Source organism: Lissotriton vulgaris, unplaced genomic scaffold (assembly GCF_964263255.1).
Source record: "Lissotriton vulgaris unplaced genomic scaffold, aLisVul1.2 SCAFFOLD_905, whole genome shotgun sequence".
NCBI lineage: Eukaryota > Metazoa > Chordata > Amphibia > Caudata > Salamandridae > Lissotriton > Lissotriton vulgaris.
The window spans coordinates 521,608-541,876 of NW_028255199.1; the positions used below are offsets into that span (position 1 = coordinate 521,608).

Here is a 20,269-nt window from a genome sequence, read left to right on the forward strand (position 1 = left end):
TTGGCGGGTTATTTGGCAGGGCCGGTCCTCTTGGGGGGGGACTTCAACTCGGTTGAGGATGTGTTCCTAGATAGGTCCCATCCCCCGCTGCGCGCGTCCCCAGTACATAGGGTCGCCAAGCGTAGGTTGGAATGGCAAGAGAGCTGGGCCCTCACGGATGCATGGAGGGCGTTGCACCCCACCGCTAGGGACTATTCCTTTCACTCGCACCTGCATGACTTGCATGTGAGGCTGGATGCTTTTCTTTGTTCGAAGTGTGTGCTCCCCGCGGTGGGAGGGGCGGAATACTTGGCCAGGACGATATCAGACCACAACCCCTTGTTGATGTCTCTGGAATGGATGGTGACTTAACTGCGTGCCAACATGGCGCCTGCAACCTGACACCCTGGACGATTTGTTGTTCAGGGAGGCCCTGAGTGAGCGCATTGAGAGGTATTTTGAGGAGAACAGTGGCTCGGCCTCCACGAGGGCGGTTGAATGGGATGCGTTCAAGGTGGTGGTGCGGGGACACTGTATTGGACACGCGGCAGGGGCTAGGAAGACTCTGTTGGATGACTTGGATAAGGCTGAGACACGGCTGAGGGATTTCGAGAAGAGGCGCCCGAATCACCCTGAACTGCAGGAGGGGCTTAGCGGGGCACGGGAGGGGCTGGCGGTAGAGCTAGAGCGGCTGCGTAGCTTCGACCACAAGGCGTACATGACAAGGGCGCATGCGGAAGGTGATAAGGCGGGGTCGATGTTGGCTTGGCTTGCTAACCCAGTCCGGGGGGGAGTGCCGATCATGGGGATCCAGGAGCCAGGGGAGGAGCCCTGCCGCACTCAACCCGGGATCCTGAATAAGTTTCGTGCTTATTATGAGGGGCTCTATGAGAGTGGTGGAACGGGAGGGGCGGAGGAGCTTGAGGAGTTCTTGGACGGGTTACAGTTGCCGCGAGTGGAGGACTCGGAGGCAGAAGAGCTAGGGCGGCCCATCTCTCTTGGAGAAATAGGTTGTGCTGTAAAACAGATGGCTAGGAACAAGACCCCGGGCCTTGACGGACTACCGATCGAATTTTATGGCAAATACCTAGAGTACCTTGCACCACGGCTGCGCGAGGTGTACAACGAGGCACAGGAGAAGGGCCGACTCCCGGGCTCCATGTGCGAGGCTCTCATGATCCCGCTCTTGAAACCGGGCAGAGAGGGTGCGGCGCTATCCTCGTATCGTCCGTTGTCTATGTTGACAACGGACTACAAGATCCTCAGTAAAATTCTGGGCAACAGATTGCTGGTACACATGACAGGCCTGGTTCACGGTGACCAGTGCGGTTTCATTCCGACGCGCAACACCACCCATAACATCCGTAGACTCACGAGACTGATGGGTGCGGACTGGCCGGACGCCGTCTCCCCATTTGTCCTATCCATTGATATTGAGAAGGCATTTGACAGCCTCGAATGGGGATACTTGTATGAGGTGATGCGTCGCTTCGGGCTGGGGGACGGATATATAAGGTGGACCAAGGTCCTCTATACCGAGGCGGTAGCGAGGGTCCGGGTGGGCACACTGATCTCGAGACAATACCCGATTAGGCGTGGCACTAGACAGGGTTGTTCCCTATCCCCGCTCCTGTTCGCGTTGGCAATGGAACCCTTCGCTGCGGAAGCCAGACTGGGCCGCCACTACGCAGGTTTGTCATTTAGGGGGAGGCCGCACTTCATCTCCCTGTACGCAGATGACTTGCTGATGTTTTTGGCCGATGCGGGCTCCGAGCTCCAGGGGGCGCGGCGGCTACTGGGGCAGTTCGGTAGGTTGTCGGGCCTGAGGGTCAACTGGCCTAAATCCTGTCTGTTTCCCCTGAGGCCGGGAGAACCGTGTCCACTTACTGCTCAGGAACTCCGGTGGGAACCGCGCTGTCTGCATTATTTGGGGGTCTATGTTTACCACGCCCCGTCCGACCTACTGGATGGCAACATCACTCGCTGTATTAACGCCCTGCGGGGGTCCATGGACTTCTGGGCGACTCTGCCGCTCTCCCTGGCTGGTAGAATTTCCCTGCTTAAAATGATAGCCCTGCCCAGGCTTTTGTACTATTTTAGGACACTACCGGTATGGGTCCCGAGCTCTGTTTTCAAACACCTGAGGTCACTGGTCATAGCGTTCTTGTGGGGCACGGGTAGGAGGCGCATAGCGCTCGACACGCTGTTGCGCCCCAAAGATGAAGGAGGTATGGCAGTGCCGGATTTCGAAGGATATTACCTAGCCGCGCAGCTGCAGACTTTTACTCAGGAGGTGGCGAGAGTGTATAGAGGCCCCGAAGACGCGAGAGTGGAAGGCACCCCGCGACACGTTCTGGCCTATATTACGCTGCACCAGAAACTCCGGGTGGGAGACCTGACGGTCGAGGAGCAGACGTTCCGGCTTTGCTGGGACCGGGCCCGTAAGCGGGCGGGTGTCCGCCTTATGTATGCCCCCGAAATACCGCTGGGAATGGTCACCGCCCTCCCACATGGAGGAGACTGGTCGCGCTTGCTAGGATGGGAGGAGGCGGGAATACAAATGCTGGGTGACCTCTACGAAGATGGGGTGTTGCTGCCGTTTCGGGACCTGCAGGAGCAATTTGACCTCCCGAGGGGCGACTACTTGCTACACGCAGCAGTCACGGGCGCCATGCGAGCCCACTGGGGGGAAGGGCTGCAGGAACCGGGCACCTCGATGGCCTGCCAGTACGCCATGATGGCGGCGGGAACCTTTAAGGCTGTCACGTGCCTGTACTCTAGGATGCAGCGGGAGGCCTTGCAGCCTTTGGCAGCCCTGAAGGCCAAGTGGGAGCTGGACCTCCAGGTGGAGATACCAGACACGACCTGGGGCCAGTTGCTAAGGCGGGCACGGAAGAGCTCGAGGAATGCCAGGTTCCAATTGATTCACTTTTATGTCATTCACAGGGCATACCTCACCCCCGGGAAAATCCAACGGTATTTTGGGGCGACCGACGCTGCTTGCCCCAGATGTAACACGGCTGGGGCGGATTTGTGTCATATGCTGTGGGATTGCCCCTCTTTGGGCGATTATTGGCAGGAAGTCGGGCGGGCCCTTAACGCCGCGACGGACAGGGATATCCAGTTTACTAAAGCAGTTGGCGTCCTTCATTGGTTCCCGCACACACCTAGGAATAAGATGACTAGTAAGTTTATAGATCTAGGGCTTATCCTGGCCAAGCGAGAGATCACAAGAAACTGGAAGTCCAGAGTGGGGCCCACGTATAAAAGATGGTATGGGGAGTGTCTGAGATGGGCCGCGTGTGAAAGTACCCTACGATACCAGCTGGCCTGGAGGTTGAACGACGAGAAGGCACTGGAAAGGGCGACTGCATGGGAGGTGATGGTGCAGGCGCTCCGGGATGTGGACGATGAGGGGCAGGATGGCGAGAGCGACCTAGATGGAGCAGACCCTAACATTACACAGGAGAACACACCTTAGTGAAAGATTACTTCCTCCTGCAACACACCGGACATTTTTACACTATTAACCAAGTGCAGAGCGACCACGGGGGAGGGCGGGTAGGAGGCTGTTTTGGAGGGATGTTGGGGTACCGAAATTTGGGGAGGGGGAGGGGTGAAAACCACAAAAGCATCCCAGGGTTATGTGCTTGAGGACGCGGTCGGACATTGTAAGGAGTCACAAGATATGGCCAGGGATGAGGTCGCCCGCGCCGAGATCGAGGTGAACCTCCCGGATGGAGATCGACTGGACCACACTAAGCCTGTACATGTTGTGTTATTATTGCTGAATATATTGTCTGTACATTTATATTGGTGATGCAATAAAAATGACGTTAAAAAAAAAAATATGTGAGGACCAAATCAAGGTCCCACTGTGGCATGACATAGGGATGAAACAGATGTACGCCTTCCAAAACACACATCTATTTAGAGATTTAAAGAACCCGGGCTGATACAGCAACTACAAAAAGGCTGGAAAGAGCCAAAAGAGAACCTTTACCTATGCCCAGAGCAAAGCCTTTTCGGGTGTGATAAAACAAATAAAATATCAAATAACTGACTGGAGGGGTCAATATGATGTTATGTGCCTCAACAAGCCACACATTTGTTTTAACAGGCATACAACTGTCTTTGTTGAGGTAATGCTAGGCTGCCAAGATGTCATCAACCATCTCTGAAAGAAGGCAGAATGAGTTCAACTGACACCATTCAATTTCCATGCATGAAGGTTGAGATTGCGAAGTCCCAGGTGCAGAATCCTCCAAGGGAAGCAACCTAATCATACAGATGCTCATGCACAGGAACTCTGGATAAGATAATCTGCATGCCCAATTGGGGGCCCACACGAGTCACGTATGCTCAGTCGATACTGATCTTTTTCAGAACTCTGAGCCGGAGAGGTATCGGCAGAAAGCCACAGGAGTCTAGAGGTTCACCATAGACACGAGTCTCCGAGCAAGACCTGTCTTGGAAATTCCAACGCAAAACTGCTACCATTGCACATTTAATGGCTAAACTTGTCCGCTCTGCCAATCAAGGTTCTACCAGGTGGTTTATCACCACAATGTTTTTGATGGTCCACAAGTTCCAGAGGCATAGTGCCTTCTGGCATAGGGTCCTCGACCCCCATTGTAGGATATTGGCTCTATATAGTGCACTAAAATGAGGTACACTATGCAAAAAGTCCAGTGGATTCCCAATAGGCATGCAGATGTAAAAGCAGATAATTAGTAGTAGTTAGAGGGTAGTGCTTAACACTTATTGTCACACACAGAGGCAATAAATGACATAAAAGAATACATCTGAGACCAATTCAGAAAAATAAAATTGCATCTTTATACATATTTTTAAGAAATCGACCTTAGTTCACCTGTTAATAAATGCTTTGTAGGTCTGTTTATACCCAAATGCAGTGCAAGACAAATGTTTACAGGTTTTCAACAGCAGTCAATCCAGTCAGGCAGAGACCTGTGGGAGAGATGGTCGCAGTTAAGGGGAAGAAAAGTATAGGGTACGATAGCGGAGTACAGCCAACACATTCACCGTCGCGGTCAATAGAAGCAACACCCCACTACAAAGTTTTAGGGGACAACGGTCGCTCAGAGTTCAGGGGAAGTTCTACTCCAGGGGGAGTCAGAGTTTTGGAAGTCCCAGGGCTCAGGCAAAGCAGGCAGTTCTGGGTTACCTGGATCAGAGGTGCCGGAAGTCTTGGTATGCAGAATTGATTCTTCACCAGCTGTGTTCAGCTACAAGTGAATAGGGTTCCAGCGGTAGTGGCCACGTTGCCGTTTTCACACAGCAGACCCCACCAGAAAGCTGTTGCTTGCTCACAGGTGCGGGGCTGTTTCTAATGTCTGTCGTAGGCACTGTGAGGATCTCTTAGGCTGTGGATGCATTAAGGGGGTGGTTACAAGACTGGTGACTAACACCACTTGGCTGCTGCAAATTTTGGCCGAGGAGAATAATTGCGTCCACAGTCAGTGCCGGTTTTCACCTCATGGCAGTTTTACTGGCGGGGTTCCAGAGGCTAGTACCACTAGTCCAAAGGGAGGTTCCAGGCAAATGGCAGAGGCTTGCAGGGTTCCGTGGGTTCTTGGGGGCTGCACAGGTCTCAGGTATCGATGACAGACCACAGTTGTCAAGTTTATTTCACAGCTGGCAGGGTTTGGTGCCTGTTTCTTCTGCAGCAGAGCTCAGTTCCCGGATCAGCAGCACTTCTGTCATCTTTAGGTCCATGAAATATGAAGTCAAGGTCTTGGGGTGTCATCTAAATACTGAATTTAGGGGCGTTGCAATGGGACACAGGTAGTAGCCAATGGGCTACTTACCTTTAAGGTGTCTACACCCTCTAGTGACAACTTATGGGAAAACACACTGTCCTAGCCCTGGCTAGAGGTATTCTCACCATCTAAAGATGATGGAATTTCAGGAGAAAGGGTTCACCTCGCCTGCCCCCCTCTAGGGTTGGTGTAGGCTGGGGGGGGCAGGCGAGGTGAACCCCCTCTCCTGAAATTAACCCCCTCTTTGGTAGCCTTTAGTGAACGTGTATTAGGGGTTTTGTAAGAGGTAGAGGGACTTTCGGAGGCATAGCCTCTAGTGTTGCCAGTGTATGATGAGCGACTAAAAACGTCTGGGAGCTTGCTGCTGCAAAGCTCCCATAGATTTTGCTGTATCAGTGTCTTTCTTCATTTTTTCTAAAGACACGTCAACATTTGGGCCAAATAAATGTGTCATCAATTAACTGATGAAGGATGGAGTTTTGTACCTCAGGTTTAAAACCTGAGATACGTAGCCAAGCATGTCTACGTAGGAGGGTGCTGGTATTAATTGCCCTTGAGGCGGTATCTGCAGCATCTAGGGCACAGCGAATGGAAGTGTTAGTAATATTTTTACCTTCCTTTATAAGTTCATTGGCCCTATTTTTGCATTTGTCAGGTAGATGCTGCATTATGGACTCTAGTTCATCATAATGAGCCCTGTCATATCTGGCGAGCAACGCTTGGGTGTTGACGATGCGTCCGATATTGGCTGCGTGTGACGCTGTTCTTTAGCCTGAGGCGTCGAGTAGCTTGGATTCTTTGTCTGGTGGTGAGGCCTCACCTGATGTCTGAGAATTAGCACGTTTACGTGCATTAGACACTACTAAAGAGTCTAATGGTGCTGGACCTTTAATGTAGACTGGATCTGTAGGGACAGCTTTATATTTTTTCTCAATGCGAGGATTGAGGACCCTAGCCCTGACGGGGTCTTTAAAAACCTCTGATGCATGTTTGATTACACCCTTAAGCATTGGCAAAATGGCAGTAGACCTTTGTGTGTTATCAAAAGTGTCTAGTAGGAAATCTTCCTCCACCGCATCTTTGTGTAAGTCCACCCCATGATATTGGGCAGCTCTTTGGACTAGTAGGGTAAAACCTATAGGGTCATCTGGTGGGGAGGGTCTAGAAGGGTATATGTAGTCTTGTTGGACGCAAGGCACATCAGGGGTGTTTTAATCATCACATGGATTAGGTAACTGGGGGGGGGGGGGGGGGGGGGGGGGAGTATTGGTCCCTGCAGGGTCATGTGCACCTCCATCTGTGTCAGAGTCAGTGTCTACATCATCGTTTGGATTAGAGGATGGTGTAGGTGAATGGTGAGGTGGAGTAGGTGTAGGAAGAGCAACAGTATGGGGAGGTGGAAGAGAAGGCACACTTAATGGAGAGGTTGCAATGTCTCTTTGGAGGAGGAGGAGGTGCTGGCACATGAAGTGGTCTCTTTTATGGAACTGAGTCAATTGACCAGTCCTAGGATCTTTGACAAGAGTTTTTTTGTTCAGGATCAGGTGTGACAAGTTTTTCTGAACAGGGAAGATCCTTCGGCATAGGTTTTTTCAGCTGAGTCGGTAGCTGATTTCGGTTTAGAAGTGTGCCCTTTTGAAATGTCCTTTACCAGAACCTGTTTCTTCAGTTCTGGGTGTTTTCTCGGTTCCGAAACGTGTTCTTGAGCTTTAGGCGGTTTAGTTTGTTCCGAATGTGGTTACGGCATCGATGAGCCACTGTCAGTCTTCGGCGCCAAGTGCTTCGGTGTCGGAGCAACAGTCAGCGTGGTTGCAGAAGATGACTTGGTTGAAGAAGATGGCTTTTTCTTCGGTGTCGGATCGGCACCGTGGATAGGCTGGCTCGAGCCCGAGCTGCCTGAAGGCTTAATGGGCTTCTTTGCTGGTCCCGAAGGCGGGGCGTTGGAAGCAGTCTCTCGTGTGCACCCGGGACCGAAGGTGAGGGGGTGCCCGAAGCCTTTTTAGAGGGTGTCGAGGAAGGGTTGGGGTCGACGATTTTACTTACGACCTGTTGAGCTGGATGACTTCCGACAGTCTTCGGCATCTGAGGAGCTGGAACTCTCTTCGGCGTGCTGGTGTTGTGGCACGTCAACGCCCTCTCCGAAGATGTCATCTGGGATCGAAGCTGATGAGCGAGTCATTGTTCTTTGGGCCATCGGTCCAGGATCATCGTCTTGGAGCAGAAGCAGGCACAAGCGGAACATTCTTTGGCCTTGTGCTCCGGTGAGAGGCAAAGGTTGCACACCTCCTGTAGGTCGGTGTGGGGAACTTCGACCCACATCAAGGACACTTCTTGAATGGCATCCTTTCCATTAGCCAGAAAATAAGCCTAGGTAGGCCCGAAGGCCATAGTAGACGACCGGAATCAAAGACTTCGAAGTGGTGAATAATCACTTCGATGTGCAGCGTGTTTGAACAATACCGTCGAACTAGGTGAGGATTGCGCACCGAATGAAAATCAGTTCCTAACCGGAGCGCAGGAAACGCATCAGAGCCCGATGGCAGAAAAAACAATCTGAGGATGGAGCCGATGCCCATGCGCAATGTGGTCCAAAGGAGGAGTCACCTATCTTGTGACTTCCAAATAACTTTTCAGGACAACAAACTGCAAACATCCAGGCCCAACACTAGGTGGCGATCTATGCACAGTGTGCAATCTGCAGCTCATATGCCTCGAAAACAATGTTATGAAGCTCTTAGTGAAAGCAAGTCATTAAGGGCAGAATGCCAAGATATGGCCTCGTGGGGAAAGAGTCCAGGATAAAACAAAATATATTGCCCCCTAACCTCACCTGGGGTTTGATGTTTACTTTCTTGGCTGCATTCTCGTTCAACCATTTTACATCGATCTCACAGTCAAAGTGTCCAATATTGCAGACAATGGAATCATCTTTCATTTCTTCAAAGTGTCTGAAAATAGAAAAAAGTGAGCAAGCTTAGATTCAACTCCTCCGCTGTTTCATCCTCCCTTCAAACGACCCACTGTAACCATTAGGAAGAACATGTATATGCCTTTCGTTGTGTTTATTTCAATTTGTCAAGGCAACGTTTTTTGGTTTCATTTTTTTAAGTTCGTGCTTTAACCTTAGTTTGTTGGTACAATTTATAACCGAAGTACTCACTTATGAGTTTGTTTACCATACCTGTGCCCTGGTTTGATTTGAACAAATCACACTTGCATTGAAGCACAAGAAACAAGTGAGATGTACTTCAAAACCTGTCATAAGAAAATGTCTCACTTAACAGACCCACTGACCGCAATGAACTTGACAGGATGGGAAACAGCGTTTGCAAAGCAGACAAACACGCAGTGTTATTACAACACAGGCACTACAATGAAAGCATCTATACAATGCGTTCCATTACAACGCAAGTCGTTGCGACTTGCTTTAGGGAGAGAATTGTTGGATTTTAAATCCAACGCCTTCCCTACTGTTGCACAGACTGAAGTTGGAATAGTAAAATATACTATTCCAGAGTCCAGCACTTTCCTAAAGCAAGCCGTGACAACTTGCGTTGTAATGGAACGTGTGGGTAACAACGCGTTCGTTGTAATGCCTGCGTTGTAAAGGCATGCGTTGTAAAAGCATGCATAAATACGTCATACATCCGGACAGAATACGGCTCTCAGAAGACAAACAAGGCATAGGTAGCTGAAATGAGCCCAGAGCTTCACGTTTTTGGAAAAAGGGCAGTAAGACTCCAAAGTGAGTAGTGCTGTAAACTTATCATGGCAAATAGAATTGTATTTCATCAATCAGAGGGAAGGTGGAGCAGAGAGCAAGGTCCCCCATGAAAACCAGAAAGGAGCAGGCCAATAGGAAAACCAGCAGAAGAGATGCAAATGTTTCGATCAGGACGTCAGCAGAAGGGGACAGGACATATGGAGGGTTTTTTTTTAATAAAGACTGAGCTGAGTAAATTCAAGCAGCAGGGAACTGGATATGGGCAACCACGAAAGTTTGTTCCTCAAAGGAAATAAACAATAGGTGCTTGAGCATTTGTTGCTATTCAACATGTGAATGGAATCAGCAAGCACGGTCAACATGCATTCTACTCCGAATTGGGGACATGCTTGAGGGAATACATTTTTAAGCAATGTACGAATAAATAAACCATGTCAAATTCAATATCATTTAACAGAAATACAGCAGGGAATTGATGGAAAGAAAGTATTACAAAATGGAAACTTTGTGTACAGCTAGAACCACAGCAGCCGAGCTCATTCAACGATGGCACCTCTACATGCATAGTAAAGACGTTCTCCTCAATTAAGTCTCAATGGGATCAGTGAATAAAACACTACAAAGGGACACGAACCTATAGGAAGGCTTACTGGGACGCGAACTGAAGATTCTGAAGAGCGATGTGTAATTCAAGACCACTCTGATCCCAGTTGTGACAGAAAGGAACACAGACATTGGATAGAGGGGGAGAAAGGCACGTGGAGGCCATAGATCTGCCATTTGCACGATAACTTAACACTGCAGGTTCAGACTGACAAGTGGATTTCCAACTGTACTATGAGAAATATCCATACCTGCCATCTATAATGCCAGAGCACCCTGTGGTGGTAACAAAGATATTTCCCTCTTTGCAAGCTTCGTCCATGGTTGTAACTTCGTAACCTGAAACAAAAAAACGTATTTTAGTTCAAGCAGAGAAAACCTCCTCACGACGATATGCAAATGTAATCAACGACTGACCCATAAGTCCACTGCAGAGATAAAGGCAATAAAAACATGAACAAGGACACGTGAGTCAGCCTCAGTGATTCGCTAGTTAAGACAGCAGAAAGTGTGCTCCCCAATGACCAAACACAAGAAAACTTCCACTGTACTGAGCGATTAGGCCACTCAAAGTGGTTGTTTTGTAGGATTTTAAGACTGATCTATTCAAACTCTCACTTGAGGGTTTTTTCAGCCACTCATGCGCCCAGCAGTGTCCCACCACAAAAACAAATGGCCCATTCACATCCAGCCAACTCAAATATTGAATGTTCAACTGCTGACATTGGTCACAAGCTCCTTTCAGGGTCTTGAAACGCCCAGTAATGAAAGCAGATTGTAGCGGTCACTTGAAGAAAGGAGAGAAGTGAAGGAGAAAAGGTAGAATTTAACAGCAACTTGCTATTTTGCAGCTCCATCTTATTTTTATTTGAAAGAGAAATAAAGCCCACCAAAATCCAAGGCTATGTCATCCTTCCTCACCTTCCATCGCAGCTTGGAGGGCATTTATGGGATCGATTTCAGTGATTATCACTCTGGCACCAAAGGCTCGCAGGGCCTGGGCGCATCCCTTTCCAACATCTCCATAGCCAGCTACCACAGCTACCTTGCCTGCGATCATGACATCAGTCGCACGCTTAATGCCATCGATGAGGGACTCTCGGCAACCATAAAGGTTGTCAAATTTACTCTGGAACCAGAAAAAAGGTAGAGGACATTTTTATCAAAAGATCAACAGAAAATGATCCAAGTTTGGCTCAGAAATGTGTACCATCAAACTGGAAACATTGTAGTGGGTTAATGTTGCTTAATACAAAGGGCCATAGCCCACCTAGAACGAACCCACCACAACAGGTACACAAACTCACTGGATAGCGACTTGAATACAACACTACTGGATATCTGATCAAGTGGTCACTAAATGCGCATCCTAAGAAATCCTTGACAACATGCACAATGGAGTCGTTTGTATTGAGCTTCATCTGGAATGGTTGCACAGACATGTGCAACATACATTTGAGTATACATGTGCACTGAGAAAAGCGAGGAACGCATGAGGTACAAGTGCTCAACAGGCAACACCCTGTTAAATGTTCAAAGCCTCAGAGAGCTAGGCAACATGAAGGGATTGCTGTTAGTTTAAAATACTGTCTTGGTGAAGCCCAAATGGGCTTCTAACATTACAAAAATTGAAGCACAGACAAAAAAAGGCTGAAATACTAAAATTAAGGAGAGAGCAAAACAAGATGAAAACTTTCCCGCTCTACCAGATAGATTTGAACCTTTAAGTAATTTAAACAAGCACCGAAAAAGTCATTAAATATTTAATGATTTATAACGTTGTCCCTTATTTGTCACCTGAAAAACAACAGACAAGTGCACATAGTAAATGAACAGCAGCTGCCGTGAGGCAGTCGGATACTACTCTAGCACTGGTGTTCACTACAACATTCACAGCAACATAACATCTATGCAACAACATCTATTTCACCACGGAAGGCAAATGTCTGTGGTGGGGGCAGAGGAACTTCGAGGACACGAACGGTGGAATAAACTCCGAGGTGCTGCACTGGGAGGTTGGAGTGAACTGTTTTGAGGGCGAAATATCGCACTGTAGATATGAAAGTAAATTCGCAAGATAACCACACACACCTTGGTGACTGAATCGTTTACGTTGATGGCAGGCACCTTCAGAGCACCGCTGGTGTTCATCTTGTACAGGTTGTGCACTCCTGTAGTTGTCTCTTCAGAAATCCCCTTGATTCCTGGTGCAGAGGAGAAAACAGTCAGTAGGTACCATTTCTAACATGATTTCAATAGCTGGGGCCCTGCTACTCAGGAGAGCACAGTTGCTTGCTATCAATTCCTATATCAGCGGATTGAGAACAAGCATTTAAATGCAATAGGTCTCGCACTGACATTTTGAGCTCTCGACATTGTAAATGACATTATGTTTAACACAAAAAAATGCATTGTAATTTAAAATGGCAATAGCTAAGGGGAGAAAAACCAGTGGATGAAACAAAAAGGAAATATTAAAGAGGAAAAAAGGAATGAGTACAAAAGGAACAGAATAAGGGAGAAAAGAAAAATAATTAAGTTAAGAGGGAGGAGGAAAGGGAAAAAAATGAGGAGAGGAAAAATTAAAATACTTTAATAGGAGACAAAGAATAGGTAAGTGGCAAGGTAAATAATGAGAACTATGAATTACAAGATAGAAAGAAGCATTAAGGCCAAAAAAGGGAATACAAGAATGAAGGGAGTGAAAAGGAAATGATAGAAAGAGAAATGACAGAGGAATAAATAGTTAATCGTGGTTGCATTTCTTCAAGGTGTGGACATCCTTCCACTCACAGAGGTAACACGCAGGAGTTGCTCTTTCACTGAGAAGTTCGGCTCTCAGCCTAATTCGCCTAATTCTCCATATTATGGTTTGAGCGTTCAATCATGAATGTGCATATGATAAGCATGTGTATGAATGTGAAAGTGTTGAGCATGAGTTGTGTCTGTGGCATTCCACTTTTGATATTGGTCGCTTTCTCTTGTTCAATAAATGGGCGACAACGTGTACTGTTAATAAACACCCAGGTCACTCGTTCTGTATTGACATTGGACAAATCACTCATTCATTTCTTAGGATTCCTATGCCAGGGTACTAGTGATTGTCGTCTTGTCTAGCTCTGTCTACAGTACCCCAATAAGGGAGTTTAGACACTGCAGAGTCACATTTTCTTTTTCTGATAAGGACATGTTTTTCATTGCAGAAATATGTTAATTGTATGAGAGTGCTCTTATGTAGACCCTTAAATTATTTGCTTTTTCTGCAATTTTCGTTGATCATGTCTTGTATTTTCGCTTCAGCCCATCAGTGCTTCTGTTAAACGAACCACTCTTTAACCCTTTCGATGCGGACGACGAGCTCAGCTCGTCATCACCCACGGGTGTCATGTGCTGATGACGAGCTGAGCTCGTCATGGTGCCACTAAAATGGCATTTTCCAGCACAGGGGGGGGGGAAACGCCCAGCAGCCATGTGGTTAACCAACGGGCCACTGGTAGTATGTGGGATGTACTTAACACAAGTCATGCCTCATATGCATATCACTTATTCAGATTGTGCACAGAGATTGTTAGTGCGCATGAGTAAAATACCATGCAGCACTTGTTACCAATGTAAAGATGGCTTGGAAGGAAGTGTACAGTTTTCTCTGTCTTCTTTGTTCTGTCATTGTGAATGACAATCTGGCACAGCCATTTTAATTTTACCAGCCAGGACAAAGGCACAGATCCTAGGCTCAAATTGACTGAATTGGACTATCCAAAGGAAAATGAGCTGACTGCTTACTAGATGCGTTTTTCTCACCATTGATTTAAAACATATGACCTAATGAGGAAAACGTAATAATTGAGCCACGTGGGTGGAGACTGCTCTATCATTGTGCCTGCGTTTGCCCCCCCTCTACATTGACCTATCCTTGCCATGTTTGTCGCTCTGCTGTACTTATCCCGCCCTGGACCAAATCAGCGAATGCCACAGTACCAGCATAAGAAGCCACGCTTACAATGGCCACGCCCACCATAGTGACATCAGTAAGCCGGACTACGCCTCAAAGGCAAATCCCTCCATACATCCGCTCGGCACGTACGTAGCTGCCCCATCCCCCTCAGAACATGAACTATTTTCTGTGGTGAGCATCTTTCCGGTATTTTCCTTTTTCCACATAATTTTTAGAGGAACAACCCTTATTACCAGTCTCCATTGCTGTGCACCGTGCTTGAGGGAGCCCCCTAGAGCTCGGGCCCATCGCACCGCGGGTTCTGTGGGATCTATTGTTATGCCCCTACGAAGGGGGGCTGTGTGACTGCACCCAGGGAGCTGCATGAAAAACCAGAGTGTGAAGGGAGTTGTATGACAAACCAAAGAGTGAAGGGAGCGGTGTGACTGAAACCAGAGAGTGGTCAAAGTGGTGCCCCGCCAGGGGTGCATACAAGGGTGCTAGAACATCCCAGGGAGAAATATAGCCCGCTCCCACAAGGTTAGTAGATTGGAACTGGGCTTCCGTAGAGCTGCAGAAACTTTAAATGTGACAATTTCAAAGTTGAATACTATACTAAAACTGGTTCCATTGATTTAGGGCTGAAAATGAATGATTACGAGTAAAATTAAGTGCCGCAATAATGCCGCTAAATTTCAATTTTTGTGCCACTAAATTTGCAAATCTAAGCCGCAATATCCTGGGGGTCTGCAGACAATGACCCAGCGAGAAACTTTTCTGCACTACCAGACTTTTTACCTCCTACATAACGTAGAAAGAGTTGGTTGTCCACCTGGAACTCTTGTGCGGTCACTGTGAATGGCAACGATTTTTTGGGGGTGGAGACTATTATCTTCCTTGGAGGGATGTGAGGGAGCTAAAAAGGTGAGCAGTGAGTGATTGACCCAAATGGAATAGGGTAATTAATTTTTGTAAGAATGAAGCACGAGTGCAAAGCACCACCTTATAAACATAGGTCGAAGCCTGCAATTCACTCACCCTCCAGGCAGATGTTATTGCCACTAGTAAGGCTGTCTGGATGGTAATCGGGCGGAGGCAACAATCGTGTAACAGCTTGAAGAGAGCACACATGAGAAATGTGAGGACCAAATTAAGGTTGTACTTCGGCATGACAAAGGGCGCATTTGGAAACATTTGCAAGCAGTTTTAAGAAACTATTTACAATAGGGGACTTGAATAAAGAGGGTTGGTCCTGCAACAGCAAGAATGCAGAGAGCACAAAGATAATCCTTGATTGTACCAGAGGCACAGCACTGCTGGGCAAGGGTAAGAATGAAAAGAAGAATAGTAGATAGAGAAGCAGAAAAATGGTCAATAGACCTTTCTGTACAATATATTACACGTTTGCCAATGGCAGGCGTATCCAGTCTTAGGAGAGGGCAGCCTGATTGCCAAAATAACATTACAAACTTCGGGGTAAGGCTGTAAGCTATAAACTGTTGACGCTCAATCTCCACACATGGAGGGGGAGAGTTGACCAGTTCCGGTGGAGGACTCTCCCCCTGCTGCTGCGACAGAAGATCCTCCCAAAGGGTCAGCCTGATCATAGGATAGAGGCTCATTCGAAGCAGCTCTGGATATAGGACTCTGTGCCCAGTCCGGAGCCACAAGAATGACTTGGGCCCGGTAATTGTTTATCTTCAGGACTCTTGGAAGAACTGGTATGGGCAGAAAGGTATACAGGATGCCTGAACTCCACTTGCGATTAAGTGTCGCCAAGTGACTGCCACCTTGGAAACTCCCGCGTGCAAAACTGCTAACATTGCTCATTCTCTTCAGAAGCAAACCCATGTAACAAAGAGCTCTCCCCACTGCTGAGAGACCTTGAGCCATCTCAGACTGAAGACGCCATTCGTGATCCACTAGGCATCGACTGTTGAGTTAAGTCTTCTTGGGATTCAGAGAACCTGCCAAGTGTTGAACCACCAGGGTTATGTCCTGTTCCAGCCATGTCAAGAGACGCCGGGCTTCTTGGCAAAGGGTCCATGACCCCACCCCGCTTGTTGCAGTACCACATGGCGGTGTTCATGAACACCTGCACTAACTTACCCTGGACACAGGAAAGAAATGCTTTCAATGTTTGCAAGATCGCCCAAAGCTCCATCAAACTGATGTGGAGCAGACTCATTCGGAGATCAGTATCCCCTGATCTCCACTTCTCCCAGATGGCAGCCCCATCCCAGGTGTGATGCACCTGTCACTACTGTGAGATCTGGTTGGGGAAGGGAGAGGGGTCGGTCGCTGACCTAATCGCAGTTCTTTAATCACCATTGCAGGTCTTTTGCAGTTATCACCAAGATCTGAACCCAGTCAGAGACATTCCCCTGCTTCTGTTCCCACTGGAACCTAAGGTCCTACTGCAGAGCTCCCATACCCCACCTGGCATGATTAACCAACAGCATGCAAGAAGCCATGGGTCCCAGCAGCCTCGGAGTCAATCTCACAAAAATCCAAGATAAAAGCTGAAACCTCAATATCGTAGCTTGAGTATCCGGTATTCGCTGCTCGGGAGGCTAAACCCAAAACTGCACTGTGTCCAAAACAGCACAGATGAAAGGGAGCATCTGATAAGGAGTGAGGTGTGACTTTGGCATGCTTATATAGAAACCCAGTGAAAGCAGGAGGTAGGCCGTAGTCTGGAGGTGGGAGGTGACAGCCTTGGGGGAAGGCGCATTCAACAGCCAGTCGTTGAGGTAGGGGAAGAGTGACACCCCTAACATGCACAGATGAGCTGCGACCACCGTCACCATCTTTGTGAACACCCGAGGGGTGCAAGTAAGGCCAAAAGGTAGCACAATAAAGTGGTTGTGGCCTATCTTGAACTGCAAGTAACGCCTGTGGCCCAGCAGGATGGGGAAGTGAAAATACACAGCTAGCAAGTCAAACGCTACCAACCAGTCTTCTTGGTCTAGGGCAGACAAGACGTGAGCATCCTCAATTTCTCCTTTTCAAGGAAGATATTGACTTTCTGATGTCCCAAAATGGGTTGAAACCCTTTGTTTTATTTTGGAATCAGAAAGTAGCGGTAGTAGAAACGACTGCCTTCTGAAATCAGAACTCTTTCTATAGCTCCCTTGCCAGAGGGCTGTAACTTCCTCTTGGGTATAGGCTAGATGATACTCTGCCAGACGTTCTTGAATTGGCGGAATAGGAGGAGGAAAAGGAAGAGAAGAGTACCAACAATATGAACATGTAGTGATTGGCTTTAAATATAGAGTAGGCATTACATAAAATTATAATAGTGTATTGGACTTTATTAGAGAGCAAATCATAGATTTGTGTTTTCTTACAGGTTTCAGGATATTAAACCTTTAAATGACATTGGGCTGATCTGACTGCACCCACCATGCTGCTGGGTGATTCAAACAGAAGTGAGGGGCACAGGTGGGACCATTTTAGACTACACTAGGCTGAGTGAGGCGAACAGGTCCTACAGGACAGGTTTAAATTTATTGCAGGCTATGAGGCCTCAGGACCAGACGTCGAGGAGTGCTTTGTACTGCGCAGATGCTCCTTAAAGTGCTAACAGAGTGTCTACTGCCTCAGTAATATATGTTTCTTGCTGTCAGATATTAGTCAGTCTGGCGTCCTAGTGAGTCTTCCCTTCTTGTGACTAGCACAGCGTTCAGTTTCAAATGTGCAATCGATCCCAAAGGAGAGCAGAGCTCTGTAACAGGTGGATAAGGCAGCGACGCTCTAAATTATTATATTTCAAATTCAGGATTTATGGATAAATAATGGGATTATTTTACAGACCTGAGAGTGTGTGACAGCCATAATGAGTCTCTCTGGCAAGAGGCGGCCAGTCTGGCTGCGGCATAATGCCGAGAGGCTTGGTTGCAGGCACCGCTGGCGGCATTTACCTCAAACTGCAACCGCTCACGCTATGGGCTGCCCGCATATTAAGTAGTCTACATTGATTGGGCAACTCATGGGATACATTCTTGCAGTTTGAGACGGCAGGTGATGCTGGGTGATTGGAGCCAGCGAATGCAGCTGAGTCAGAACCCACCTGGCAGAGACCATCATGACTGAAAACTTCCCAACAAATCCACAACAGGGGAGGCAGCAGGGAGTGTGCAGCAGTTTGAGTGGTCAGTCACTATGGTTCTGCCACTGGCGCGCAGTCCATGTTGCAATGAAGTGTTCAGTGCTAATTATAGCAGCGTCTGCCTTGAAAGCTTCAGGAGGCGCAATAAATGCATGACTTTGCATCTTAGTGCAGTGATGCAGACCACCTCACTATAATGCATTAGTCTAACTCCTGATGCGTGGTACTTGGCAGTTCTGCAAGCTATGGTATTACTCAAGGCTGTGCCCTTGGTTGCCTTTGCAGTGCCATTCTTGAAATAAGGTGTCACTCCGTTAATAATGCTGCTGCTGTATAGTACTTTCCTGCAAACCTGAATACAAATACTATCCCTGGCATATTCGACACCCAGCTGCCTCAGCACGTCTTCTGGCTTTTTAAAGTAAACTTTCAATTTCAAAGAAAACACCCAAATCCAAATAATTAATATGTTATTCAAAACCGGAACATAAAGATTTAAAGAAATGCCTGTATTACTGGGTTAGTTACGTCTAAAAGGTTACCCAAACTCTTCTGAAATGCAACTGGCAGACAGAGCCCTGCGGCCTTCCAGTTGTCCCAGTGAGGCGATTTCCTGCCTCTGGCAGGGAGGCCATCTTTTTCTTAACCTAAAAGCACATACACATCAGAACTCCAGTAGGAAATGTTTCAACGCCCTCTTCTGGTGCCTCGACCTCTCCTGTGCCTGATGCCCATCCCGTGCTTTGAGACAACTTCAGGGTGGAGGAAAGACGTTCACACATCAAAATAAGAAATCGAGCTAATCCCAAAGTTATTAGTGAATTCAAGCTGGACTTGCAGGTTAGAAAAAGCTACTTTGAGGACTGCAAAACTATCTTTGCTTCGAAAATTTGCTTTTGTACGATGGGAGTGTAGAGAGCAACCACCACAACAAGAGTGCCATACAAACCACAAACGTACCCATTTACGAACATCCACAAGATCTTCTTAGAGCCTTTAACACCCTATAATCAATTGGAGATTTTACTCCTCAAGCTAAAGTGCTTATCTTTTTTCCAGGGCAAAAGGGGAAAGTGACCTCCCTAACTGGTTAGGCATGTAAGTGATGGGATTACTCAAGGGTGTGTGTGGGGGGGTGGGGGGGGGGGGGGGGTTGGTTCGCATTTCTACAAAAAAACACATTCTTATGTCTTTTTTATTCATTGTGTGAAAATACACACGTGTGTGTTTTGGTAACCCAAAATTAAACTGTAAAAGGTCATTATTTAGCCCGGAAAGCTGCGTTTGCCACGGGTTCTGCATAACCAAGGATAGTTCCAAGCAGGCAACAAATTGTAGCTCTGCACCCAAGCCAGGAGGTAAAGCAAAGTATGCCGATATTGGCTTTTTTGAGAATCCGGGTCGTGCGACCAACCAGGTGAACAAGTGATTTCAAACGGGGCTTTTTCTGGAAAATGCGAGGTTGGGTGGATGGCACTAACCAGCAATATAAAAGCTCAGGAGCATTTACAGAGTGTGGTCTGCAATTTATTAAGGCGATTGAGGGCATAAACTCCTTATCAGAGCAAAACAAATGAATTGTTAGGAAACAGTTGAAAAAAGCAGAATATATTCCAAGTATGAAGAGAGTTGAGGAGGAAAGCAAATAACTAAACAAGCGCTATACTACCCTCCAGTGGTCTTTTTTATAGTTGCAGTTTTATATAGCGCGAACTCGACCCGAAGTTATTGGTGCGCTTCACATGAGCAGCAAGTTACATGAAACAAGGACACGTGCATTTTAGGTACGCACGGAGAGATTTGCCCAAATTCACAGGATGTGGGGCCGACGCAGAGACTCGAACCTGGTTCCCCAGTTCGAAGCAGCGCTGGCTATCAAGCCACGCTATGACAGGGGTCTATCACTAATAGCCAACTCACAGCACTAAAACCAGCCAAATAAAATACCCAAATACCCTGGGGACAGTTGCCCCCAAAAAATACGGAATGATGCGCTATCACACCGTAAACGCACGCTGACACCAGTCCCGTGCTCCAGTCCTCGAGCAGCAGTGAGAACACCGCAGGCCACGGTTCCACTTTAGCAGCTCCGCTACGAGGCCGCAGAGGGCGGGAGCTGGCACTGGCCGCCGTGG

General features: G+C 47.7%; 1 protein-coding gene across 1 annotated transcript in view; it reads right to left on the minus strand.

The window, feature by feature from the left end:
• Window positions 1-20,269, minus strand: part of AHCY (adenosylhomocysteinase) — a 124,497-nt gene that overhangs the window by 33,139 nt on the left and 71,089 nt on the right. Inside the window, exons 5-8 of the mRNA XM_086951910.1 lie at window positions 12,181-12,293; window positions 11,011-11,218; window positions 10,341-10,428; window positions 8,593-8,710 (exon numbers count right to left, since the gene is read on the minus strand). Coding sequence (XP_086808036.1) covers window positions 8,593-8,710; window positions 10,341-10,428; window positions 11,011-11,218; window positions 12,181-12,293 — 527 coding nt within the window. The remainder of the gene's footprint in view (window positions 1-8,592; window positions 8,711-10,340; window positions 10,429-11,010; window positions 11,219-12,180; window positions 12,294-20,269) is intronic.